The sequence below is a fragment of the Phoxinus phoxinus genome (assembly GCF_949152265.1).
Source record: "Phoxinus phoxinus genome assembly, chromosome: 11".
Classification (NCBI taxonomy): Eukaryota; Metazoa; Chordata; class Actinopteri; order Cypriniformes; family Leuciscidae; genus Phoxinus; species Phoxinus phoxinus.
Window position 1 is genome coordinate 15,120,344 of NC_136886.1, and position 27,199 is coordinate 15,147,542.

Here is a 27,199-nt window from a genome sequence, read left to right on the forward strand (position 1 = left end):
TCAAATGTACAGTTTAACAGCCATGACACAACAATATCTGACCACACAATGCCACAATTGATCATGAGCCATGCACTAACTGGTTATAATGCAATAACTGGTTGAACCATGAACCATGCAATAACTGGTTATAATCCAATCAATGTAATTTAATATGACTGAATCAGCCTGACGAGTTATATAGATGAAGGTTATTTATTTCTTTATTTAATCCTAGTGTGTGTATATGTTTTCAGTTATTAGTTTCATCAGTATACTTACATATGTACTTTATAGTAGATGTATTCAGTATGAGCCAGACACTGGACCTTTTTCCATTGACCATGGTATTACAATAGTATTTATTTTAAATATGTTGAAGTATCAGTTTAAATACCATGGTACATGAATACGGTACCTTGTATGAAGTAACATGTATCTGTTACCTTTACTGTACCGTGATACCACAGTCTGAAATGTGCCTCTCCTTGACTTTCTCTCTTTGCTTTGTATCTACAGGGGCAGAGATTCCCTCAGACCCAAACGTGGTGGCCGCCTCCAGTTGGAACATGTCCAGCGGAGCTGAAAGAGGTGAGTTTTAGCCCAGCTCTGATAGGTCTACAGTAATGTGACAGATCGCAGCGATTGCTGGATGTTTTGTCTGGAGATGAATGTTAGTTTTGATTGCCAAAGCAGACAGCATTACCAGCAGGAACATGTGAGCTCTAGGATGACAGCATTTTGAAAGAAGCTAGTTATGTGTCTTAAGTTATCCTAATGCCTCAGTCTGGTACAGTGCGCACTTATTTGGGGGTTTCCGTGCTCATGGTAAATCTAGATCTGTTGTGTCTGTGCTAGCGTTATAGATACAAGTTGGAACAAAGGTCAAGCATGATTGAAGCAAGAACTTATTTTCCATAAGATCACTAAATTTCAGTGCCCTAATGCAACTCTCTCTCTATCAAATCAAATACCTACAAACACATAATATCAGCACTCCATTCCTTCCATTTCAAGACCCTTTTATATCGGTCTTTTATTTGTCATATCGTTTAAGTGTTTTTCCTGTCTTGAACCAAACTCAGTAGTAATTAAACTAATAAGAGAATTGGAGTCATTATGTCCGCTATGTGATTTCTCCAAATGGTCCTAATTGCTTTGGGATTAATATTTAAATCTCAGTCGGATTTGTTGCCTGGCATCAGCTGTCAACACAAGAACTTTCTTTTGACTCTGAGGCTTTTTCTTTTGACCTGCAGCTGACTTGTGCTTTAGGGCAGAAAACAGAAAGGTTTTAAAGAAATACAGTAATTCATGTCTGCTAGATATATGATGTTTCTTTTTTGTGTATGGGTATTTCTAGAAAGCTAACTCTTCTAAAACACACTTTTCACACTCTTACTAGTTTATTTAATTTGTAAATGCAGATAAGCCACATTTTTGCCACATGTCCAATTATCTATTTTTAAAAAATGAAATTAGCCTAAAATACACCCAGTGAAGTATTATTTTTTACACTTTTTGCTAATCTTGCTAATCTTTATTTTATTTATTTTTATGTTTGTTTATTTTTTTGCACAATTTGACACATTACTGCTTAATTTAAAACAGTGAACATTAAAATATTTTATTCCAGTTATTTTTTACATTGATCTTTCTAAGTTTTCTTCATGTGTCATATATTTTATCTCAAACATGCTGTTGACATGACCGTTGTCCTGTTGGGTTGTATCCTTCATTGGACACAGGAACTGACCAAGGAGCAGTCTTTTTCACGCAATTAGTATTTAAATGATTTTTGATTATTTCCCTCTTAGTCCTATAAAGCCTATTTGATACATGGATTTCTAAATTCTAAATTATCAACATGATCAAAACTGTTATACGCAATCTTCTACTTGTCTTCTATCATCTAATTGGTAGTTTTTACTTTTTTAGCAAGTGTTTAGCATGTCTTTTTGCTGTGAAATCTATTAAAAAAAAATTATGAGTAAAAGAAGAACGTTTGGTTACAGTTTATATTGATTGTTCCCTTTAGACTTTCTGTTGACTTTAAGTAACACTGCACATGTCAACTAACTCTCATTTAGTATTAGTTGAGTATTAGTAGACTATAAGGGTTACTTTTATATTAGTATTAATTTTTCAAAACGCATAACTTTTTTTTTCTTTTTACAATTATTTTCAGATTGTGTCTAAAGGTTCAATAAACTGTTCCATTTATAAAAATAAAAAAGTCTTTCATATGTCCAACATATATCCATTTCCCACACACTCCCCTCCAATAACCATCAGCACAGTAAAAGAAAGGAGCCTACTGTCCACACACACTCACGCTGCCAACAAAAGATGCCATTGTCTTGATTCCGCTCACTTTAAATGGTCAAATTACTTCTTCAAATCATCTGCTGAAGTTTGATAAATAAACAACTGAATTACATGTGTGTGTGGGTTTGTGTGCGGTTGGTTCTTTCTGGCTGAAGTTCATAACCCGTCACCGCATGCTTACATCATTAGAAGAAAGTGGAAGTGTCCAAAAGATTAGGCTTGTCAGTCAGATGCATTATGGGTCGGAACTGATCCCCCTGTGGTTGTATTCTTCATACGAATCCATTTTTGGATAACCATATTTGTATATTGTTATAAGAGAGCTGATGTTTGGATGGAGGAAATTAAGATGAAGGGATAAAGAAGAGATCCACCAGGGGAAGGAAGGTAGCTTTCCACTCAGCCACCCTCAGACCAGACAAGCCTGGAACGAGAGCAAGAGGGCGGTGAAAAGAGAGTATGGAAAGGAGAAGGGAGGAGGTGTGAATGGACAAGAGGAAGGATAAAAAGAAGGGAAAGGGAGTGGAGTAATGGTTGGATGTAGTGTATATTAGTCACTTCACTTGTCACCTAGACATCGGGTATCTCACTGTGGTTCATATATTGCGAATTGTGACCATAAGAAATGACTAAGGCTCAAACGGTGCATGATTAATATATTTTGTGGTGGGAATTTGCAGCGACTTGCCTTTACAACACTGTCTAATGTCATTCGAGCTTTTTGATCCCAAGGACCCCCAAATATGATGACGTGGTACTAAAAAGCTATATATTTTCGATCCCATTTACACTCTGTAGAAAAAAAATCATAATTATAAGTGCAATATTATAAAGAAAGAAGGTTGTTTGCAAAATTAACATAATTGGATTTTAAATTAGTGGTGTAAACATTATTGCAAAATAAAATTATTAAATTAAAATAGGAATTTTTGTTGTAAATGATTGCAAAACATTTATTCTTATATTATTATTGTTATAAAAACTAAAATATGTTTTTGCTGTAAAAAAAACTAAGGTTGTCAATATAATAAAATAGTTTATTAATAATAATATTCAGTAAGATCTAATCTAATCTAATGATCATTAAATGTTTTTTTTAGAAAGCTATATGTATAATTTAATTTAATATAATATTATTTTGCTGTTGTTTTATTTTTTAATTTTTTAATCTGAAATATATGGAATTAAGTATTTATTTTAGATTGGGTCAAGTATAGGGTGAAAAATTTCAACAAACAATATCAAGATCTCATTCACCTAAGTCCAGTTCCTGGAATAGCCAGCTTTTCCCAGGTCCATTCCTCATATTCCTGTTAATGTTGTGGTCAACAAAATCCTGTTGAAATCTGCCACCAGATTCCTGGTAACCCTAGATGCAGTTTGCTGAAGACTGCTGTCAGGTATAGTTCAAACAGTGCTGGAGTTTCTGAAAGGTGAATGGTAGTCAGTGGAATTCGACCCCCACCTCAGCAGGACTAATATCGTGGATGTACCTGCACAGCTGTGGGCCCTGCGGCTGCTTACCCTGCTTGTAACCCTGGGGGGCCACACTCATGGCTCCTACTCAATATACTTTTATAAATTTTCTCGTCAAAGTCACATTCCTTGCATTGCACCATAGTCTGGCCTCCTGTGAGAAGATGCTTCTGAATTTGAAGAGAGAGAAGAGAAACTTGTGTTACGAACCGCTTTAAATTCAGACTTGAAGGGATAGTTCACCCTTAAAAATGAAAATTCTGTCATCATTTACTTCAAGTTGAACACAAAAGAAGATATTTTGAAGAATGTCGGTAACCCATTAACTGTTTGGCTTACCCATATTCTTCAAAATATCTTCTTTTGTGTTCACCCAGCAGAATAAAAAATTCATAAAGGTTTAGAACAACTTTTTTGGGGTGAACTACTTTTTTTTGGGAACCCCTAGTTAGTTAGTTAGTTAGTTAGTTAGTTAGTGAGTTAGTGAGTTAGTTAGCAGTAATAGGTTCACTGCACAATGCCATAGTGTATTAGACTCTTTTTAATCATGAGTAAGTATTGACAGATTGTTGGACTGTATGTATCATATGCTCACAGTAAATCCGCGCTGAGTGAGAGGAAAAGTTTACTTTCACTCTTTGCTTCTTGGCTGCACGAGTAGGGCTTGTCAGGATGCCATCAAGAGCCTGTCAGAGCTTGTCTGCCAAACTGATCATATGACTCCACAGGAAGTCCCAGGGAACTCTACAGAGGTTAAATTATTATTTGTATGGAACAACTTTGTCTGTTTTTCGCCAATATGATCTCATTAGTATTCATTGGCATTTGTATGTCAAATATACAAAAAAATTTATTTTAATTTGGACAGATACTGAAATGTGCAATATCAATGTATTATCAGCATCTAAAACTTGATTATTATTAAACATTATAATGCTAAATTAGGAATGTGAAATGTTTACAGGGTAAATGTGATAACCAAATTGAAATATCCTATTTTAAATACAATAAAAAATACTTGAAATTGGTTCATGCATAAAAACATTTGTTTATACTGTACATTTAGGCATCTATCCAAATACGTTAAACCACATGTTACTAATACAATAGTATGTGTATGTGCTTGTGCTTGTGAAAACCGTGTGATCTTATTAGTATATCTACTATAACCCCAATTCTGGTTTGATCCTTTACCACAAAGTGTTTCAGCATGCCGTCTGTGTAACTTTCCCATAGATTTGAAGTGTTTACTAGAAGTTCCCCTCTATGGCCTTACTCAGACCAGAATGGGTCAGATTTGCTGAGCTCACTACAAGTGCGTTTATTTCCCTCCCACCACCCGTGAAATATTAGGGGTTGTCATGTTTTTGCTGGCCCCTTATCAAAGTTAGCTGTAGGCCTGGCAAGACAGATTTTCTGGAGACAGAAGTTTCCAGAAGCTTCAAGAGGTTCTTCTGTCCCTTCTGGCGCTATCCATCCCAATGAGACAAACTAATGATTTACCACCTAGTGGCAACCACTAAATATCATAAAGAATTCCTAACCGGCAACTTAGAGGTTTGTTGTACATTGTATATGTGCGTATATAGTTACAAGTACCCACAAACACTAAGAAAAGCCTCTTGGAAAAACGTACTCGGTTACTAACGTAACCTCGGTTCTCTCTAGAAGAGGGAACGAGTACTGCGTCGAAGAACGCTACGGGAAAGATATTTCTTTGTCGAGATTGAAGCCTAAAATTAATCCTTAATTTTGTAATAATGTAAAACGCTTTTCTGAAGCATACAACCTAGGCGGAGCAATACAGCTCACCCATTGGCTGCTCTGCCAGAAAAGCACAGCCTATGCGAGGCCAGGACGCTGACCAATGAGGACGCTTCGCGCCCTTCTGCGTCACCTCCCGCCCAAACAGGCGTGGCCTAGGCCTATAAATACGAGCATAGCTGTCTAACACGCCGATTTTCGTCAATGAAGCGACGCAGCGCGGACACGCACGGCCATGAGACGCAGTACTCGTTCCCTCTTCTAGAGAGAACCGAGGTTACGTTAGTAACCGAGTACGTTCTCTTACGTAGAGTTCTCTCGTACTGCGTCGAAGAACGCTACGGGAACCCCATGTAAAACGCCGTGCGTGCTCTTGGACCGACACAGACACCTAAGGGCGCGCGCGCCCTGGTATACAAGTGCCTACCCCAAGAAGTATAGGGAGAGCGGCTAAATTAGCATCATCCCTTTATAGTAGTGCCTCTTAAGGCATAATAGCATATATATGTAATATAGATATATATGAGGGGTAATAGCATGCTCATGGGACACATTGTCAGTGAGTGATGCTTAAACATTGAAGTGACCTGGGCCGCACAGCGGGGCAGGAACACATATACATATTAACACTGAAGTGACCTGGGCCGCAGCGCGGGGCAGGACACTAATGCATAGTCTTCTAGACCGAGAGCAGTTTAGCCTGCAACGCAGGAACCTCTAGGTTATAGAACCTAATAAATGTAGACGGGGAGGCCCAGCCTGCCGCCATACAGATATCTTGTAACGAGATTCCGCTATACCAAGCCCATGAAGAGGCCATGCCTCTCGTGGAATGTGCTCTGATGCCCAAAGGGCATTCCAAGCCTCTAGATGCGTAGGCTAGCGCAATGGCGTCCACTACCCATCGAGACAGACTCTGTTTCGTTGCGGCTCGTCCCTTGGAGCGCCCGCTGAACGAAACAAAGAGCTGCTCCGTCTGCCGAAAAACAGCGGAGCGGGACACGTAAGCTCTTAATGCCCTGACCGGGCAAAGGGAGCTATTTCCGTCCTCTGAGGCCGGCAGGGCCGACAGGGAAATGACCTGAGCCCTGAACGGTGTGTTAAGGGACTTAGGCACGTACCCATGCTTCGGTTTCAATACGACTATAGAGTCGTTTGGCCCGAACTCCATACAAGAAGCTCTCACTGAGAGCGCTTGCAAGTCTCCCACACGCTTCACTGAAGCGAGAGCCAAAAGAAACACGGTCTTGAGAGACAGGTGTTTCATGTCAACTGAGTGAATAGGCTCGAAAGGGGCCCCTTTCATAGCGTTCAACACTGTAGAAAGGTCCCAAACGGGGACTGAAGGAGGCCTTGGAGGGTTTAACCTCCTGGCGCCTCTCAGGAAGCGGACCACCAGGTCGTTCCTGCCTAGTGAACGGCCAAGCGTTGGATTAACGAACGCTGAAATGGCAGCCACATAGACTTTGAGCGTGGATGGGGTTCTTCCCTTATCCAATAGCTCTTGCAAGAAGGAGAGAATCTCCGGTTCTCCACACTGAAGTGGTGACAGACCTTGATCTGAACACCATCCAGAGAACACCGACCATTTGGAAGCGTAGAGCCGTCTAGTAGACGGGGCCCTAGCTTGCTCGATCGTGTCTAACACTCCTCTTGGGAGGTTAGCGGGTACCCGTTTATGGCCCATAAGTGTAGGGACCAAAGCTCGGGGTGAGGATGCAGAATCGCGCCCTTGGCCTGTGAGAGGAGGTCTCTCCTCACTGGAATCGGCCACGGGGCAGTACTTTTCAGTCGCATCAAAGCTGGGAACCAGGTCTGATTCGTCCAGTATGGAGCAACCAATAGTACCGAGCATCCGCTCTCCTTGATACGCTCCAGCACTTGAGGCAGGAGTGAGACAGGAGGAAAAGCATAGAGCGGACGGCGGGGCCAGGCTCTGGCCAGCGCGTTCGCGCTCTTCGAAAAGAATTCTGGGCAGTGAGCGTTCTCCTGGTTTGCAAACAGGTCTATTTCCGCTCTGCCGAACCTTCTCCACAGCAGACGCACTGTCTGTGTGTGTAGGGACCACTCTCCCGTAGGAACATTGTTCCGTGAGAGTCTGTCCGGGCCTACGTTCAAGTGGCCTGGCACGTGTATTGCTCTTAACGAGCGCAGATTGTGCTGGGCCCACACCAGTATGCGTTCCGCTAACCTGAATAGGTTTCGGGACCTCAGGCCACCCTGGTGGTTTATGTAGGCTACTACCGACACGTTGTCCGAGCGGACCAGGACGTGGTGTCCTTTTATCCGGGGACAGAAACGCCTCAGCGCAAAGTCCACCGCCATCATTTCCAGGCAGTTTATGTGCGGTAGTTTGGCTCGCTCTGCCCATTGGCCAAAGAGCGGTCTGCCGTCGAGCAGTGCTCCCCAGCCTGAGGTGGACGCGTCCGTGGACACCACCTTCAGGCTCGAGGAAGTCCCCAGGCTTACACCTGACCGGTACCAGTCTGACGCTCTCCATGGTGTCAGGGCTGAAATGCATTCCTGAGTGACCTTGAGGCGATAACGACCGTGTAACCATGCTCGGCGCGGTACGCGCGTTCTCAACCAGAACTGTAGTGGGCGCATGCGCAGCAGGCCCAACTGCAGCACTGTAGAGGCTGAGGCCATGAGGCCCAGCATTTTCTGAAATCTCCTGAGCGGCACTATGTGGCCGCTGCGGAAGGATTTCGCCATTTGCAGGGTATTTCGCCTGCGCTGTGATGACAGACGTGCTGTCATAGACAGTGAGTTCAGATCCAGTCCTAAAAAGGAGATCCTTTGACTGGGAAACAGTGAACTTTTCTCCCAATTGACTCTCAGACCTAAGCACTCGAGGTGATCGAGTATTAGCGTCTTGTGGTGAGCGAGTTCTGACGGCGATTGAGCTAGAATCAGCCAATCGTCCAAATAGTTCAGAATTCGAACGCCTCGGAGTCTCAGGGGTGCCAGCGCCGCGTCCATGCACACTGTAAATGTACGAGGTGCTAGGGATAGGCCGAATGGCAGGACTGTGTACTGATATGCCCGGCCCTCGAAGGCGAATCTCAAAAATCGCCTGTGACGTGACGCAATTTGTATGTGGAAATACGCGTCTTTCAGATCTATTGCCATAAACCAGTCTCCTCGGCGAATTTGCGCGAGGATTTTTCTGGTCGTGAGCATTCTGAACTTCCGCTTTGTTAGCGTTTTGTTCAGACGCCTTAGATCTAAAATGGGTCTGAGACCCCCGTCTTTCTTCGGTACCAGGAAATATCTGCTGTACAGACCCCCTTCGCTCTGAGCTTGAGATAAAGGCTCTATGGCCCCTTTGCTCAATAGCTTCGCTATTTCGGCTCGAAGTAGATGTGCTACTTCTGTTTTTACCGTGGTTTCGACTTTTCCCGTGAAACGGGGAGGGCGTCGATGAAACTGTAGCGAATAGCCTCTTTTTATAGTCTCTAGCACCCATTCTGAGACCCCGGGAAGTCCTTCCCATGCATGTGCACGTGTGACTAGGGGTTGAATGTAATCTGGGCCCTGGTCGCGAAATGGCGGCGACACGAGAGCAACCGTGTGCTGTAACATGGACGCCGTGGCGTCTGAGGCGGGGGACATGTTTAACACAGTATGCGTCCCGCGCGCGCTCGACTCTCTGAGTTGAGAGAGAGCACGCGGGGCGAGCCCTACGGGGCTCGTTATGTTTGTGAATAAACGTGGGCGCTTGGTAGCGGGCACATTTATAACACCGGGGACACTGTGTTTGTGTACTGACTGACCGTTCGTTAGTTTCGTTTTTACAGAAACCGCAGAACGTGCAGTGTGTAGTGGTTGTGGGCACTGGACAGTGGGCACGCTCACTACACGTAAAGCACAATCGGTGTGAGCCGATTTTATGTGTGCAAACCCTGTGTTGAACGGGGCTGTGCTTGTGTGAATGAATGGGCACTGGGTGGGCATTGCAGTTACACACATTACACCATCGGCCTTGGCCGGAACACCAGAAATTAAACTCTTTTTTAGATTTATCTGGGTCGCCGTGAAAACGGCGTTTGTGTGCAGGCAAACGGGCTTTACGGCCGGTTTGTTGGCTGCTAAATACACTGGTACAAACACGGAACTTAGGGCTGTACAAGCGAAAATCTTTGGTGGAAGTCCGGCCGCAGCGGGACCCGAACACCGTCGTTTTCCTAGCAGGGCTAGGATGGCGCCGAGGCCTCGGGCTTGAGTGAGATCTTGGGCCGAGGACCACGCGGCGGCGGGCGGCGTCCGGCGGAGCGAGACCGTGGTCTCTCTCGGGCCTGCTGCTGCTGGGCCGGTGCGGCGGGCGCGGGGCGCTGCTGAGTTCGGGCAGGCGGCTGTTTAGGGCGGCCTGTTGCGGAACTGGAGCGCTTCGGCAGAAAATGTCTCATGGCCTGCGAAGTCTTCTGTACCTCGGCGAATCGGTCCGCGAAGTCCTTCACGGAGGATCCGAAGAGGCCAGTCGGTGAAATGGGAGCGTCGAGGAACGCAGAGCGCTCCGACTCCGCCATTTCGGAGAGAGTCAGCCACAAATGTCTCTCTGAAACAGTAGCTGAGGCCATAATCCTGCCGATGGCGTGTGCGGCGGACTTTGTAGCGCGAAGAGCGAGGTCTGTGGCGCTACGTAAGTCCGGAACACTGATCGCGTCGGGCCTTCCTCGTCTAGCTTGCAGAGGAGGTTAGCCTGGTGGATTTGGAGCACCGCCATGGTGTGCAGCGCCGATGCAGCTTGTCCGGCGGCGGAATACACGCGGCCGTTCAGGGCTGACGAAGTGCGGCAAGCTTTAGATGGTAGGACTCCCTTAGCCCGCCGTCCAGCAGAGGGTGGGCAAAGGTGAGTCGCTACAGCCTCCTCGACCGGAGGGAGAGCGTGGTAGCCTCTGTCGCGAGCACCGTCCACTACGGAGAATGCTGGCGAGGCAGAAGTACGTACTCTGGCTGAAAATGGCGCCTTCCACGATTTCGCTACCTCTTCGTGAAGCTCAGGAAGAAAGGGTGCGTGTCTGGAGGGGGGCGCAGCGCGGTCTCCAGCGAGGAAGCGGCCATCCAGCCGGTTGAGTGCAGGTTGTTCGGGCGTCGACCACTCGAGGCCGAGGCTCGACACGGCCTGTGTGAGCAGACGCATCAGCTCTGCTTCGATGCTGATCTTCCCTCCTCGACGTTCCGGAACGGCGGGGGAGGGGAGGTCCACAGAGCTCGCCCATCCCTCGCTCTCCGAAGCGAGAAGCGAACAGCAATCGTCATCCCCCTCTGATACGGCTTGCTGGTCGTCCTCCATAACGGACAAAGCGGCGTGCTGCGGCTGTTGTCCGTCGGTGAGCGACTCAAGCGACACGTTGAGAGGAGCTAGCGGCGGTGGCGGCGGCGAGCTCCTCGTGGAGGGAGGTTCCGGGACCCGCTGAGCACGGCGCTTCTTACGGCGCGGCGCTACAGGGGGCGGTTGAGCAGTCTCGGCGAAAGATGCAAGGCGAGTCCGCAGAGTCGCGATTGGCATCATGTCGCAGTGATGGCAGCCGCCATCACCGAGAGCGAGAGCTGCATGTTCCTCGCCCAAGCAGGAAACACACAGTTCGTGGTGGTCCCCGTCGATGAGCGCGGCTCGGCAGGAGCCGCAGGAAACGCGAGACATCTTTAAAAAGACACTCGTTGCTCTTTTGTGAGGAAAAAATGTGTGACGCGGTAGGCGAACACACACACAAAACACACACAAAACTGAAAGGATATTCCACGCCGGAGAAGCGCAGCAGGGAACGGCGGCTGAAGGCGGCGATGACCAGCGGCTTCAGGTAAGGGCTCGTCCTGCTGAGGTGCTTGTTCCAAACGGCTGTGGCGGCTCGAATCAATCCAGCGATGCGTGCAGCTTCGTTGAATTTAAGAAAATCGGCGTGTTAGACAGCTATGCTCGTATTTATAGGCCTAGGCCACGCCTGTTTGGGCGGGAGGTGACGCAGAAGGGCGCGAAGCGTCCTCATTGGTCAGCGTCCTGGCCTCGCATAGGCTGTGCTTTTCTGGCAGAGCAGCCAATGGGTGAGCTGTATTGCTCCGCCTAGGTTGTATGCTTCAGAAAAGCGTTTTACATTATTACAAAATTAAGGATTAATTTTAGGCTTCAATCTCGACAAAGAAATATCTTTCCCGTAGCGTTCTTCGACGCAGTACGAGAGAACTCTACGTAAGAGAACTTGATTTACTACACATCAAACAATGACAGTTTAAAGGATTAGTTCTGTCATCCTTGCACCCGTATGACTTTTTTCCAACATTATTCATTTCGGGTAATTTGAGTTAGTTAGCTATATTGTACGTTTTCAATATCTTTTCTGTGTTGTCCTTTCAGATCACTTCCTAAGGCTGGATGCTCCGATGAATAACATCACTACCTCCCTCGAACAGACAGCCGAGTTACATTGCCACGTTTCAGGGAATCCACCACCCACTGTCCGCTGGCTCAAAAACGATGCTCCTGTGGTCCAGGAACCGCGGCGTGTCTCTTACAGGCCCACTCCGTACGGCTCGCGCTTAAGAATCCGAAACCTGGACACCACAGACACCGGCTACTTTCAGTGTGTGGCTACCAACACCTATGGCACAGTATCTACCACAGGAATCCTGTTTGTCAAGTTTGGTGAGTATTTTTGGAATTCAATGATATTGCGATGGTTTCATAATCAGGTGACTGATGACGTACTGCAGAAAAACTTCAAGTTTGTGTATTTAAACGCATCCCATCTCTTTGATAGCGCAGGAGACATTAGATGGTTCTCAGTTATGTTTCAACTTTTACAATTTAAATGTAAACAAATGCTACAAACACCCAATTTGTGTTAACCCTGTTCCTGGCATTTCATATAAAATGCAGATTGTTGCCATTTACTCACTCTCATGTCATTCCAAACCTGTGTGACTCTGTCATCTGTGAAACATAAAAGAACAACCCGATCTCACAGGAAAACGTAACTATTTTATGAGGTGGCAAATTCATACGAATCATACGAAAACATGATTTTTTAAAAATAAAGGTCCACCTCTAACACAAACCCTGAACACAACCACCACTGGGGCGTAAGCAGATCGAATGAAAATAGACATATAACACAAATTTATATAAATTAGCCAAAACATAAAAAAGTTACGAATTGCCATTGTGTTGAAAAGAATGCATTTTATAGAATTTCTCAGTCCCTGCATCCGAGAATGCCTATTTAGTAGGCGGAAAACTGTAGTAGGCAGTAGAAAAGCAGTATGCGAAAAGTAATCGGATGAACATTCAAACGATATAGAACATACATTTTTAACGGTTGCGAAATGTATTCCTCATTACATGCAGTACCTACTCAGACACAATGATTTCAAACACACTTTGTGTTTTTTGCTGTTGTAGCCCATTAACTTCCGTTGTATGAACAAAAATAGTTGACAACTTGACATTACTGTCTTTCTCAAGATAAAAATCGAATAAGCCGTATAATTCAGCAAAAGTGAAGTAATGTCATTGCTGTCTAGAAGAAACAATTGAGATCTTCAGGTGGTCCACGCATATCATTTTGGACCTGTTGCAAAGTTAGTGGTCCCTTTATTTGGAATGAAGAACCTTGTAAATGTCCTGAAGCCCTGTGCTATAAATGTGTTTTAATGTTTTAATCTTCATAAGTGTAGCAATTTACTGTCCTCAGACCTTTAGAGTAAAAATCTTGAGAAACTCTGTAGGTCTGATGAGATCACTGTAGTTATTCTCTAGTCCATATGCCAAAGAGCCATATTGGCCACATGTGTTATGCTTCTTTGTGGGCGATTTGTTCCTAGCATGTTGTTAAAAATCCCCACTCTCTCTTTCTTCCAGATCCTGCTCCCACCCCTCTGCCTGGAAAGCCTTCACCGTAAGTCCATTTTCCTTTCCTCTGTGCTGTACCCCATCTAAAATCCTCCATTATCAGTCATTAAATATAAGAACAAAAGCGGGGGGGAAACTTTGGATAGGCAAATTATTTAATTGCTCCTTCAAGAGTTGTATGGGTAAAGCATTTCCATTTTAAGAGTGAGTGGATGATAAAGACCTGCTCAGAAAGGAGTGCATACTCTTTTCTGTAAGGTTTTACAGTATATGTTCACTACTTCACTTACTGTGATTTAACGTTTCCAACATACAGTTTATACAGTATATAGATTTGTATATATGTATGTATATATGTATTATTCAATTCTGTAATAAATTCATCATATCTTCATTGCAATTTATTTTGCCACTGTTGTCTCAAATGTGTTTTCATTGGAATGAAAGCTACACTGCAATTCTAATAGTTCATTGCAGATGTGTATCAAGAACTCTGAGGTATGGTAATTAAAGAGTGTTCTGTACATTTCTGATTTATAGTTGTACCAGTAAGAGAGAGAGGTCCGGAGACTTCAGCAGGTCAATTGTAGGTTAGCGAAGACAAATGAAGATATTGTCCACGTTGCTTACACGCGTCTTGTTTAAGGTTGTAGGAACTGTAGGGTTTGTATGTCTAACTTCATTAAAATCAGCCAGCACCTGTTTGTGCTAAAATGTACAACCAGGCTCGCCACATGTTTCTATTTCAGCCCACTCAGATTTCAGACAGTACATTAATACACTGCCTTTGTGTTTCTCTTTTAATCATGGCATTTTTCCATGCTGCAGGCTTCAACACCTACTGTAGCCGTTTAGCATTGGAGCATAGATATTTATTTTATAGATTTATGATAGCAAATGTTTTTTTTAGATCCCTGTAATACTTTCAATTTAGTGCTATGGAAATTGTTGTTTTTGCGCTCACCCGCATCTTCTCATATTATGTTATAAGTAAACAGTCGCGTGGTTTTTATTTACAATACTGATGCGAATCTCAGAGCGGTCATTGCCCATTGAGGTGCACCGTGGATAGTCTCCGTCCAAATCGAAGTATGAACCCTTGACCGTTTGACGTGGCTGGCCGCGCTCCAAATCACATTAATATTGATTAAAGTCCACAAACCCGCCTGTGTGCTTCTAAGCCTCGTACAGGCGGCAGCACGGCTAGTTTTGGGCTTGCTGCCGTCATTGCGCTGCCTGCATTGAGGTGCACAGAGATCCCTTTGAGCCATATGTTGGCCTGTTGGTAATCATTAGTGTCATCATCAAAGAAAGTCTTCCTGTCAGCTTCCATCAAGAGGAAAAGGGTCAGTACGCTGTCTGTCTTCTTTGCTCTCTTTATGCGCCTCCTTTTTTTTCCCGAAGGATTATCAAAGTGTCAGTCTCGTCTTGGTGAGAGTACCTGGTAAAGAGGGTGTGGGGTGAAAGTGTCCCTGGTGACATGTTGTGGCTGGGACTCTAATGAAACTCTTCCTTTAATGAACTCCAGAGCAGAGGTGCGTTTGGAGGTCTGGTGTCAATGCATAGACTGAAAGCTGAACTAGCCACAGCTGGTCTTGAGCTGGCCTTGTAGTGGGGAAGAGAGGAAATATGAGAGAAAGTGGGGAGGGGTATTGATGTCTGAAGGGCAAAAGGTCAATGAATAGACAGGGGGAAAGGGATTCACATTCAATTCACATTTATTTGTATAGCGCTTTTCACAATATTGTTTCAAAGCAGCTTTGACTGTAATTGTGACTCCATTTTTTATAATTGTGACTTCATAAATTACATTGTGACTTTTTCCTCATATTTGCGACATAATATCTCACAAATGTGACTTCGATATGCGATATTATGAGGAAAACAGCTTATAAATCATACAGAATTTTTTTAAATGTGAATTATTTCCTGTAATTGTGTTAATACCTTACAGTTGTAACTTTATTTCTCATAATTGTGGCTTCATGCCTCACAAATTTCCTGTGATTGCAACTTATTTATTTTTATTTTTTATTTTGACTATATCTTACAATTATCTTTATTTATGCAACTTCATATCTCACAAGTGTGACTTTATTTCTCATTATTGCGACTTCATATCTCTGAAACGTGACTCTATTTCTTCTATATGCAACTTAATATCTTACAATTGGTACTTAGTTATTGGACTACATTGACTTTCATTGAATGGACAAAAACAGTTTAAAATATTTTATAAAATTAATATATCTATTTTTCAAAATATCATATTTTATTTTCCACAGAGAAAAGAAAGTCATACAGGTCTTGAACCACATAAGGGAGAGTAAATGATGACAGGTTTTCATCATGGCTGTACTAACCCTTAAAGAGTTTGACCATAATGGAGTCCCATGAGCCCTTTATGGCAGAGGAGGTTGTTGGGTGGTTGTTTGTTTGATGAGGGCGGATTTGGCTTTGATTCAGTTATGTGAGGTTAACGGCTTTATCTTTCGCAAACGGAAGGGCTTGAATAAGGTAAGCTGCTCTTGAAACAGCAGGTAGGGGCAGCGTCTACATACAGTCCTCTGTTGTGTCTTGCACGTCTCAGATGCTCACCACAGCTGCTGTGATTACTCACACTGAAGACCTTATTCATAGACTTTTTAATAAATGCAATATGTTTTCTTCCCCCTTTTTCACTTTTAACGTTGCCTTTTTTATGGGGACCACCTGGAAAGGAGGTAATCGAACACCATGGATGAGGCCTGAACCTTGAGAAACAATGGCCACTGTTGTTCTGGCCTAAATGTCAGCCATCCTGTAGGAGAGAGGTCACAGCATCACACTGATTCTGTGGTGATGTTGTGAAACACAGTAGGAAGAATTTAATAGGCTAGAACAAACTTTTAAGGGAGATAAATAACTCATCAACCAACATTTTCCTGTGCTTCCTTGAAACATTTTTAAGCAATTTGATCGATCATTGGTTGCTCTTTTGCCCTTTCACACATAAGTGTAAAATATTCTAGCTGATTATTTTAGAGCGTATTACCTTATTATTTCCACGGCGACGCATCATGCTTGTCATGTGACACGCCAGCGCCAGTGTGATGCACGTGATGCACTGAATGTTCTAATCACACCGGTGTGATCGAACACGTCAAAGGGTTAATGGCTCAGAACTTATTGGCTTTCTCACAATTGCAGTTTTATTTCCCACGACTGTGACTTATACCTCACATTTGTTCCAATCTTTATTTCACAATAAAAAAAATGTATAAAATGTATACACTGTTAATATACTGTTGCTTAGAGGTGAAGTATGTAAGATTTTTATGTTAAAATACTTTCTCTTAACTGTTCATTGACTACTATTAGCATACCATTCATGAGTTCATCTCCACCCAGTGTATAAACATTGAGCTCCCGAGTCACCATCAAAACATTGGGAACGGCCCTCTCGGATCCATCAATCTATTTTCAGCTCAACCTATAGTGGAGCACGGCTACTATAGCAGATGAATCCAGAGTGTGTTTAGCCAGTGTGTGACAATGCGTTACAAAGTTCAAGCCAAAATGTAGACCTTCAAAGATTATATTGGTTATGAACACGTCAAAGTAAATGGGGAATTGTGATGCTACGCGCTACAGTGGACGCTTCAATACCATACAGATTCATGATCCACCCATTTAGAAAGACAAATATTCCAGTTTATGTTTACTGTGATATGTCCAGTGTAGACCATCTTAATAACACAGTTTTGAAGCGAGATGCATTAGCTCTAGACAAGGCGTTTGCCTACTCAGTTGCTTACTCATGACACATAGCAACACATCTAAACATATTCCTAATATGTTGGACCTTTTATTAAAAGTAGTACTTTTACCTGTTGAGACATGCCTTCACAAGCACTGTGTTTGCTGTGTTTGAGTTGAGGAAGCACAATGTGCGAAAGAGGCATTTGCAAGGTTGTTCGAAAATATGCTTTTTTTTATAATTCCGTCAGGTGCCACTAATGTCACAGAAAGTCAAGTCATCTTCAGTTATATAGCGCTTTTAACTATGTAGATTGTTTCAAAGCGGCTTTACAGTAATAAAAAGGATAATTTAGGGACTGTTCGTTTTTTATTTAAGGGGCTACCGGAGGAGTTTTGACCCTCCCTTCGCCAGCAATACAAATTTACAGCAATACACGCCAGAAACTACATACTTCACCTTTAACTGGTATAGCATAGTGCTTGCAATGACAAGGTCATAATCGATTCTTAAGAAATGCATGTAATGAATCAAATGTGTATTTTGAATGCGCTGTATTTTTTTTAATTACAGGCCTTGAAAATGTCAAATTAATCAATTGAAATTTAAAACAAGAGATGCTCGGCTTTTTTACAATTGCAGTGGATCAAACTGATCTTAAAAAAGTCCAGACCATTGTTCGCTCAAGGCTGGGCTGTTGGAGATATCCCAGAAGCCTCAGCATTGTCTGAAGGAGCACATCCTAATGGGGGGACCGTTCTTCTTTTGAGTAACGACTACCATAATACTTCTGAAAGCTATTCAAGTGCTTCAGTTTTAGAAAGCTCTCCATTTCAGCAAGGATTTAACAAAGGGCTCTCATAAATTCGAGAGTCTTTGATTAATGTTAAAGTTCTGCTGTTCAGTTTTGATGTGATATATTTGATTCTTTTGAAGATGTATTTGGCCTTTCAGAAACATGTCACTGTGGTGTGTTGTTATGGACATTAATTTAATTGTACAGTTATGAAAGTAACAAGCAGCTATTTGTATAGCGTTCTGAGTTGGCACATTGAGTTACGGAACTTGTAAAAGCAGCTCAGATTTACTGCAAGTTCATAGTTCTTGATGTTTTTTTTGTCTTTTTCCTTACAGACATTTTTAATCTAAAGGGACACATTACCCTTAGAACTGGAATATCTATGGAAGCCAGTTTTCCACCACAGAGTTAGAAAAAAAGGAAATTGTGACTATTTTTCATAATTGCAGCTTTATTCCTTGTAATAGCAACTTTATATCATATGATTGTGGTTTTATATCTAACCATTGTGACATGTATCTCTCAATGTGATTTTATACCTATTATAACTTTTAATTACCCATTTCATTTTGTATTTTGATGCTGAAGCTTCCATGTACCGGTATATTACAGTTTTTTACAGTCGCTTGTACACATTTCTCAATACTTCGGTCACTTTTTCAAAACTCTTCACACAGTGAGCACAACAGAAGTTTGGGCTAAACTGTGGATCATTTATCATTGCTTTGGCACAAAATGCATTCAATGACTACATCTTTCAAATTACATTAATTATTTTCTCACTTCGACACAACAACCGACAAAACTCTATATAGCCTACCTAGGCCAATTTGCACATGCTTACATACATACTGATTTCAAAACTGTTAAACTTCAGTTCAAAACAATAACATAATACAAAACTGAATAAGACAGCAATTTCTACAGTAATATTGTAATGGAATATATTTAGAATCTAAAAATTAAATGATATAAAACAATTGGACAATTGGGCCAACCACAGCTGATTCCTATTGTATCTGTATCGGTGAATGGTGTGTATACAAATTATTAGGGCCCGAGCACCGATGGTGCGAGGACACTATTGGAATTGCTCTGTTTATTATTATTATTATTATTATTATTATTATTTTCCGCATTCAATCGCATTTTTGAGGGCCTAAACATGCACGAAAACTCACGAAAATTTGCACACGCGTCAGAACTGGCGAAAATTGACATCTGATATGCGTTTCAGAATTGGGCGGGGTAAAATGGCTCGATAGCGCCACCTATAAAGGTTCAACGGAGTGCGCCTCCCGCTACGTTTCACGTACGTGTACGAAATTCGGTACATACATGTAATTACCCAATACCTACAAAAAAGTCTCTTGGAGCATAGCCTTAAACACAACAGGAAGTCAGCCATTTTGAACTTCCTCTCTGATTTTTGTGCAGTTTTTGCCATTTTCAGGCCTCGTACTTTAACGAACTCCTCCTACAGTTTTAATCTGATCATCTTCAAATTTGGTGAGTGTAATCTTAAGGCCTTTGCGACGTTAAATTGCGAAGATCTAGAGTTTTCGTCGAAGGGCGTGTCCTCGGCGGCCTGACAAATTTTGATGTTTCGCCATGAAACAGGAAGTTGCTGTAACTCAGGCAAACAATGTCCAATCTGCCCCAAACTTCACATGTTTGATAAGCGTTCTGTCCTGAACACATGACCATGCTCAAATTCAGTTACAGTCATAGCGCCACCTGCTGGCAACAGGAAGTGACATGTTTAACACTGTTTTGGACTCCTAATAACATATAAAAAATTGCCAGCAAGTGCTTAACATGTTAACAACATACTAGAAACATGCTAAAACATGCTAGCAAACATTAGCTAAGTGCTAAAGCATGCTATTACTGCAATTAAATAGGAATTTGCTGTAACTCAGGCATTGGATGTCCAATCTGCCCCAAACTTCACACGTTTGATAAGCGTTCTGTCCTGAACACATGGCCATGCTCAAATTCAGTTACAGTCATAGCGCCACCTGCTGGCAACAGGAAGTGACATGTTTAACACTGTTTTGGACTTCTAATAACATACAAAAAAGTGCCAGCAAGTGTTAAACATGTTAACAACATACTAGAAACATGCTAAAACATGCTAGCAAACATTAGCTAGGTGCTAAATCATGCTATTAATGCAATTAAATAGGAATTTGCTGTAACTCAGGCATTGGATGTTTAATCTGCCCCAAACTTCACACGGTTGAATATTCTCATGTTTAACACATTTACATGAGAGTATTCAGTTATAGTAATAGCGCCACCTACTGGCAACAGGAAATGACATGTTTAACACTGTGATGCTGTACTAGCAACATATTAAATATGCCATTGAGTTATAAACATGTTAGAAACCTGTTAAAACATGCTAGCAATTCTTAGCTAAGTGCTAAAGCATGCTAATGCAATGAAAGAGGAAGTTGTTGTTACTAAAGAAGGCAATGTCCAATCTTTCCCAAACTTTACACGTTTGATAAGAGTCCTGCCCTGAACACATCTACATGACACTTTTCAGTTATAGTAATAGCGCCACCTACTGGCAACAGGAAGTGACATGTTTAACACTGTGATACAGTACTAGCAACATATTAAATATGCCATTGAGTTATATACATGTTAGAAACATGTTAAAACATGCTAGCAATTCTTAGCTAAGTGCTAAAGCACGCTAATGCAATGAAACAGGAAGTTGGTGTTACTGAAGAAGGCAATGTCCAATCTGCCCCAAACTTCACACGTTTGATAAGAGTCCTGCCCTGAACACATCTACATGACAATTTTAAGTTAAAGTAATAGCGCCACCTACCGTCGACAGGAAGTGACAAGTTTTACACTGTGATGCGTTACTAGCGACATATTTAATATGCCATTGAGTTCTAAACATGCTAGAAACATGCTAAAACATGCTAGCAACACTTATCTGAGTTATAACGCATGCTATTATCCCCATAATCAAGGACATTTTTGTAACTGACTTTGACATACTCCTCCTATTTTTACCTACTTAAATGCACATTGTCCACCGTGCTCTGTCTTCCTAAAGCCACCGGGTGGCGGTGGCACGGGTGCGAGGGCCCTTTCATCGCTGCTTGCAGCTTTAATTGTATTTTGGAATTACTCAGTGCAACAACAACAACAAAAAAAGACATAATATCATATAAATAAAATCATGTTGAAGCATACTGCATCATGTCTGATTCATTCCAGTAACATTTATTGCAGTGAATTCTAAACAGTAGAGAGGTGTCCTTGTTTTAAAGAAGAAAACATTGTATAATGCTACCTGTTGTTAGTGTTTTTTAGGTCATTGTTTTGTGGGTGATAAAGTGTGTTTGTTGCTAGTGTTCTGGAAGAATGTGTTGATTTGAGTGCATTTTGAATGTGAAATATACTGCTGTGCCGAGCTGAAAGTTGGTTAGGAGAACTGTGTTAGGAGGAATTTTGAAAAAGTGACCATTTAGAAATGTGTCCTAGCGACTGTAAAAAACTAATTACAATCCGGTAAATATTACTTGGAGGTCATTATCAGAACTTTTGCTTTAGTTAGTGTTAATGCTTCTATTCACAGCATTTTTATTCAACTTTTACATATTCCGTTTACTATGCACTTGTTATTGTAGCTCGGAAACTGATTATAACAACTTCAGAACACTAGCTCACCATGTGAGCACAGGCTTGGTCAAGATCTAAATCTCGAGCTTGTTATGGAGCTCTTTTAACTAAGTGTTGATTGACTGAAGATTGGAACTTTAATATGAGTCTCTTGGTATATGACCTTTAACCTGGTATACTCTGGCGGAGGTGCAGTCTGAAACTTGAGCCTGACCTTTCGTCAGAACTTCTTTCCCAGTCTGAGGGCAAGCAGCGTGGGTCAGCATACCTCCCCAGCACCCCATATGACGGCATATTAACCTCTACCACTCAATTACATCAGCAGACCACACCGTCCTGCCAGTGGACAGCCTGTTTATCTTTATTTTAATGGTCCGTTAATATAGGCCAGCTGATATTAGGTCATCACAGACAAAAATATTTGGATTTCAGTTAACCACAGCAAGGATGCGTGAAGGTTGTTCTAAACAATTTTATAGACTATAAAACACGTTTTACTATGAAAGTGTCGATGGAATAAAACTACCAAGGTAATATTTTTGGGCTGTGAAATACATTTATAATATATACATGTATGCGTGCGTGCGTGTTTTTGTGTGTGTTATTCCTTAGGTTATGGCTAATAATGGAAGTAATTTTTTACCTTTTTTGGTCCCCATGAGGAAAACAGCTTATAAATCATACAGAATTAAGTTTTTTGAAAATGTGTTAAGTTCTTTGTGATGGGTAGGGTTAGTGTAAGGAGATAGACTATATCGTTTGTACAGTATAAAAATTAATATGTATATAGAAATTCCCCATAAAATATGGATGTGTGTGTGTGCATAATAGTCTTAAAATTATTATGATATGGAATTTGTTCTAATATTCATATTGTCTCTGACTGTACCCATATTGCTTGAATGAGTTTATGAGCTTATTTATGATGTCAAGCTATGCATTGTTTACTCATTAAAAAAAGTCAATCCTCGTTTTATTTTTATGTAGACATAACAGTACATGCATAATAAATACTTGAAATATGCAACTTAAAGGGATCTCCCCATCTCATCATTTACTCACCCTCAAGTTGTTCCAAACCTATAAGAATTTCTTTCTTCTGTTGAACACAAAAGGTTTAGAACAACTTGAGGTTGAGTACAGTAAATTATGATATAATTTTCATTTTTGGTTGAACTATCCCTTTAATGCAACTGAATGGTTGCTATAAATTATCAAGACGTTTTGCATTTGTTGACCTGGTGGGTATTTTAACATGTTTATTGGTTTACTGATGCCATTTCATAACCCTTTAAATATCACTGATGTAATGCACCCTCACACTTTTATTGTATATAAAACTCAAAGTAGTATTTTATATTATTTTAAACTTTTATATAGTTTATATTATGTAATCAGAGTGTCTCCCTCTCGCAGTCTTCTACCTTTCCGTTTTCTATCGACTCCCTGCCCTGCACCCTCTCTTCAAGATTTTCCATGAACAAAGTCTGGCAGCCAAAGCCTTTTGATTTTTTTCCACGTGAGCTACAGCGGGCGCACGTTTAGATACACAACCGTAAATATGAATGAAAGCTCAGAAATGCTTTCTTTCACTGAGGGAATAAGTTATGTCTTATTCCCATTACTTTTTAGAGGGACATGGGGCCAGTAAATTTGCTTTTATTGGGAGAGCATGAACTTTATTCCCAGGGCCCCTCTCAAATGGATAACCCCTTACCTGCAGCGCAAGTTCCTTTCTTTTTTAATGTATTTTACAGCTTTGGATATGCTAAAGTTATGAAATAATATCTTCGTGAAGATAGTTTAATGATATACATAACATATAATGATTTGTTCTGTTGATATGGACAGAGATAAATAGGTCATGCATAAGGAAAGCAGAGACAGTTGTGTACAGTGAGATTTTTATTGATATTCCCCGGATCACATGGAGTTCCCTGTGTTTTCCTACACCTGGAAGTTAGCCGTGAGTAATGCATAATTACTCAAGGTTCCCCACTCTCTATAAAAACACACCGGCTGTGTTAAACATGCATGTTCTTGTCATTTAAACAGCCGTGTTTTCTTTATGATCTATAGGCTTTGTCTTTGTAAATCACAAGGTGTGACAAATCGCAAGCACATATCAAAACATGGTGGAAGAGCTTTCTTGGATGAAGGTGGTTCTTTACTCTGCTTAGTGATTATATGAGTCATGTTGTCAGTTTAGTGGTGCTCTGCCAGTTCTTTGAGCCAACACTGATTACAGCATGAACTTCAGTCGCTTTTTTGGCAGACGAATGTAGATTCACGCGGAGAGCAATAACATATGAAGTAAATAACAGTGGTGTCAGGATTCAGTTTTATAAATTTCACACAAGCAGATGCATTCACACCCAAATGTATTGAAACACGCACACACTGAGTGTGAAATCAGAGTGCCACTTTAGTATTCAGCACAAAAAAACGCTTGTTCAATAAGCACAGAAGTTTAACCAGGTAATCAATCACTGAAATAGTACCGTATTTAAATAAAGTATTTGTAAATGTTTTAATTACTTAAAAAGTATTATTTATTATTTTATTTAATTTTATTGTGCCATTATCACCCATGTAAATTAGGTGGTAAACCGAATGTCATTTAACCTTTAAATGCATGAATGTTTCGCCAATCATTATTACACATTCTGGTGAATCGGTAGAGATCCATACACGGATGCGATAATATAAAACTCTCCTTATATTAGAGTAACAATTACAGAAGAATAAAATACAGCATATTGGAAGCTTGAAAGGGCTCAGTTTGAGCAGATGTTTTATACCATCGTCACTGCCCTCGTCAGAGCTCATGTCCCACATTCAGCATCTGGCTCATATTCGCCATCTTCATAATCAATATTTTTATCGCTGACAGCTTCTTCACCAGATCTACCATCAAGTGACAGTGACAGTAATATTTGATTGTGTTCAGTACTTGCTCTGCATTAAATCGCTGAGCCATTTCTAGTTTTGCTAATGATATTTCCTATTCTTTTGTTTTCTGCCTGCGGTAACTATGAGTGAAACGTCCTTTCATCATTGTGTATCAGACATTGCCACCTTGTGGAATAATGGTGAATTGCACCTATTCAGTCATCTAAGATTAAATAATTGTTGTGCAGCGAAAAAATATACTTACACTGTTACACACCTCGGGTTGTTAGCGACCCTATACCATTTTTACAAAAAATTAATGGGACAACAGGCATTCTTTTATTGTTTATAATATTTTATTCATTTTATTGTTTATAATAAATTGACTGAGGGATATTAAGAAGGTTTATGTCTAAATTTAAAAAATGAATGAGGAGGAAGGTAGTGAATGGCATCTTGGGTCACTAAAGACCCGAGGTATGCGTTTAAGAGTTAAGAGTGATGTGTGTTTGCAATTTTTATTAATCATAACAGAAGTAATTCATTAAAAAAGGGAGAACAAAATTATTTTTCATAAATATTGTGGTAGCCTGCTGTATCCTTCACAACCAAAGACTCAGGTCACAAGATGGGGAATTGCATCATGACAATTGTCTTTAGCAGTACTTTTGGTGTGTTTGCGCCGACACCTAGTTGGCACAATTCCTTTAGTGTATTGGATGCTTAAACAATGCAGACAGCATGTGCAAATAAACAACACTATCAGGTGATGCAATTCATTCTTTGCTTACTTCCCCTAATCACTTGTTGTCACACCTTGTCTAGTCAGCTCTGTTTGTTATTGAACGATCAGTACACATTGTGGCTCGGTGACTAGAAAAACAAACATGGACTATTTTGCGCCATGTACGTTGTCACCTCCCGTCCTAATGGGCTCCTAACAGCTTGACCTTTCTGCCCTCTTTTGTTTAGAAAATCACTCAACTGCACATTGTATAAACAAATCATATGTGGGGGTTATAATACACTCGTACAGACAATCTCCAGATTATTTGTTTCAACGACAGCAGTTGCACCCAGTGGACGTGGACCTTTAAATTGAGAAACTGGAGCCCGAGCCTCAGCGTTACTCTCGGGGGATGTGACACGGTTAATGCGGAGTGAAGAGATGGGGCAGATAATCTTCTGGGTTCCTGTATAGATCATAGATTTAATTGCACAGTCAATCAGGCTTCTGTCAGATGTTGATGGATGTAGCTGTCAGGATACCACCATTTCAATAGTCAAAACCACTGGCATTTCATGATGACCATTTCAATTTTTTTACACTCTGCTCAGATCACGTGCCTAGAATTTAACTATAGTTTGCATGCCCTGATTCCCTCTTTCTGGGCGATTTCAGGGGTCGCAGGGTTGTGTCCTTTGCTTCTGTAATAGAGGCTGCTATTGTAGTAGTGTAACATGAGGACTCTTTCCTCTTTTACTTCGTGGCTCCTAATGAGAGTCCCTTGGTGGCTGTCTTTCCCTTCCTCCCGAGATGCAGTCACGGACCACAGGCCCCCCGTTTATCAGGGACAAACCAGTCCACTGTTACTCATATTCTCCCCATTGTTAAATATATTGCCACTGACCCAGGTCAAACTTTATATGAGGAGAATACCTGACCTGAATTGTATCTTCTCAAAATTATTTCTCAAGTCTAGTCCTTTATAATCCATTATACAAGCTTTTATGCCCTACATTTGGCATGCAGAGCCGTCTCAAAAACCTCAAAGAGTGTGTGTGTGTGCAGATATATAGCCAATGAAACACTTAATTTTACAAACTTAAACACTACTCTGGAATGCCCTCATACTTACTGTAACAACAAAGTTAAGATGTTTTGGAAAGTGTTTCATCAAAACATCATAATATGGACATTAGCATTCATACTGCATGAAATGGCAAGCACACAGTGAGAAGTGAAATGCAAGCGCCATCATTGCTTTCATGATACACATAGTATCTGAGATGAAAATATTGAGTATTAGAAACTCCAGAGGTCTATGTAATAACTTTACATATGCACATAAAGTATGACAGGAATTTGGATGAGAACAGAAACTCTAAGCACATGCATTACAGTGGAGCCCATAAAATATTAAAGAGAAATGATCTAACACTAGAGTGTAGGAGAGATCCTTTAGTCATGGAAAAAACAGTGTGAGCATGTTATGGGACAAATTATTGGAAAATATATTGTGCTTCACATATACAAGTGCCGGTAGAGAGATGTTAATTCAACTAAACATGAATTTTCAACAGTATACAAGAGTCTTAGTGTATTTTCAGTCTTACTGATTATGACTTAAAATAAGCTGGTTTAGTTATAAAAGTGCATGATTGAATGTAGAGAGGTACAGGGTTCAATGCATTTTCATGACTTTTCCAAGATCTTCAGTCCTTTTGTTTAAATTTCATAAAGATTGATCCAGATTTCCATTTGTATGTCAGGAACCACTCTTTGTAGTGTACAAAAGTCCATCAGCAGACAGACTGATGAAATCATGCTGACTTGTGGACCAGTTTTACTTTACTATTTAAGAACTTAATAATTTCCATGATGTTTCCAGAGCTGGAAATCACATGTTTTCCATGATCGTGGGAGACCTGTAAGTGAGCTTATCTACAATTAGTTGTCTTAATGTAGGCCAGTGAGCCTCTTGATCTTAAAATGGACTAA

General features: G+C 41.3%; 1 protein-coding gene across 3 annotated transcripts in view; it reads left to right on the forward strand.

Annotated features, from left to right (window-relative positions):
- The window catches only part of ror1 (receptor tyrosine kinase-like orphan receptor 1), a 121,074-nt gene that overhangs the window by 82,808 nt on the left and 11,067 nt on the right, over positions 1–27,199 (forward strand). For all 3 annotated transcript variants that reach the window (XM_079627345.1, XM_079627344.1, XM_079627346.1), the window contains exons 3-5: positions 499–570; positions 11,903–12,190; positions 13,406–13,442. In XM_079627345.1, the coding sequence (XP_079483471.1) occupies positions 499–570; positions 11,903–12,190; positions 13,406–13,442 (397 nt within the window). The remainder of the gene's footprint in view (positions 1–498; positions 571–11,902; positions 12,191–13,405; positions 13,443–27,199) is intronic.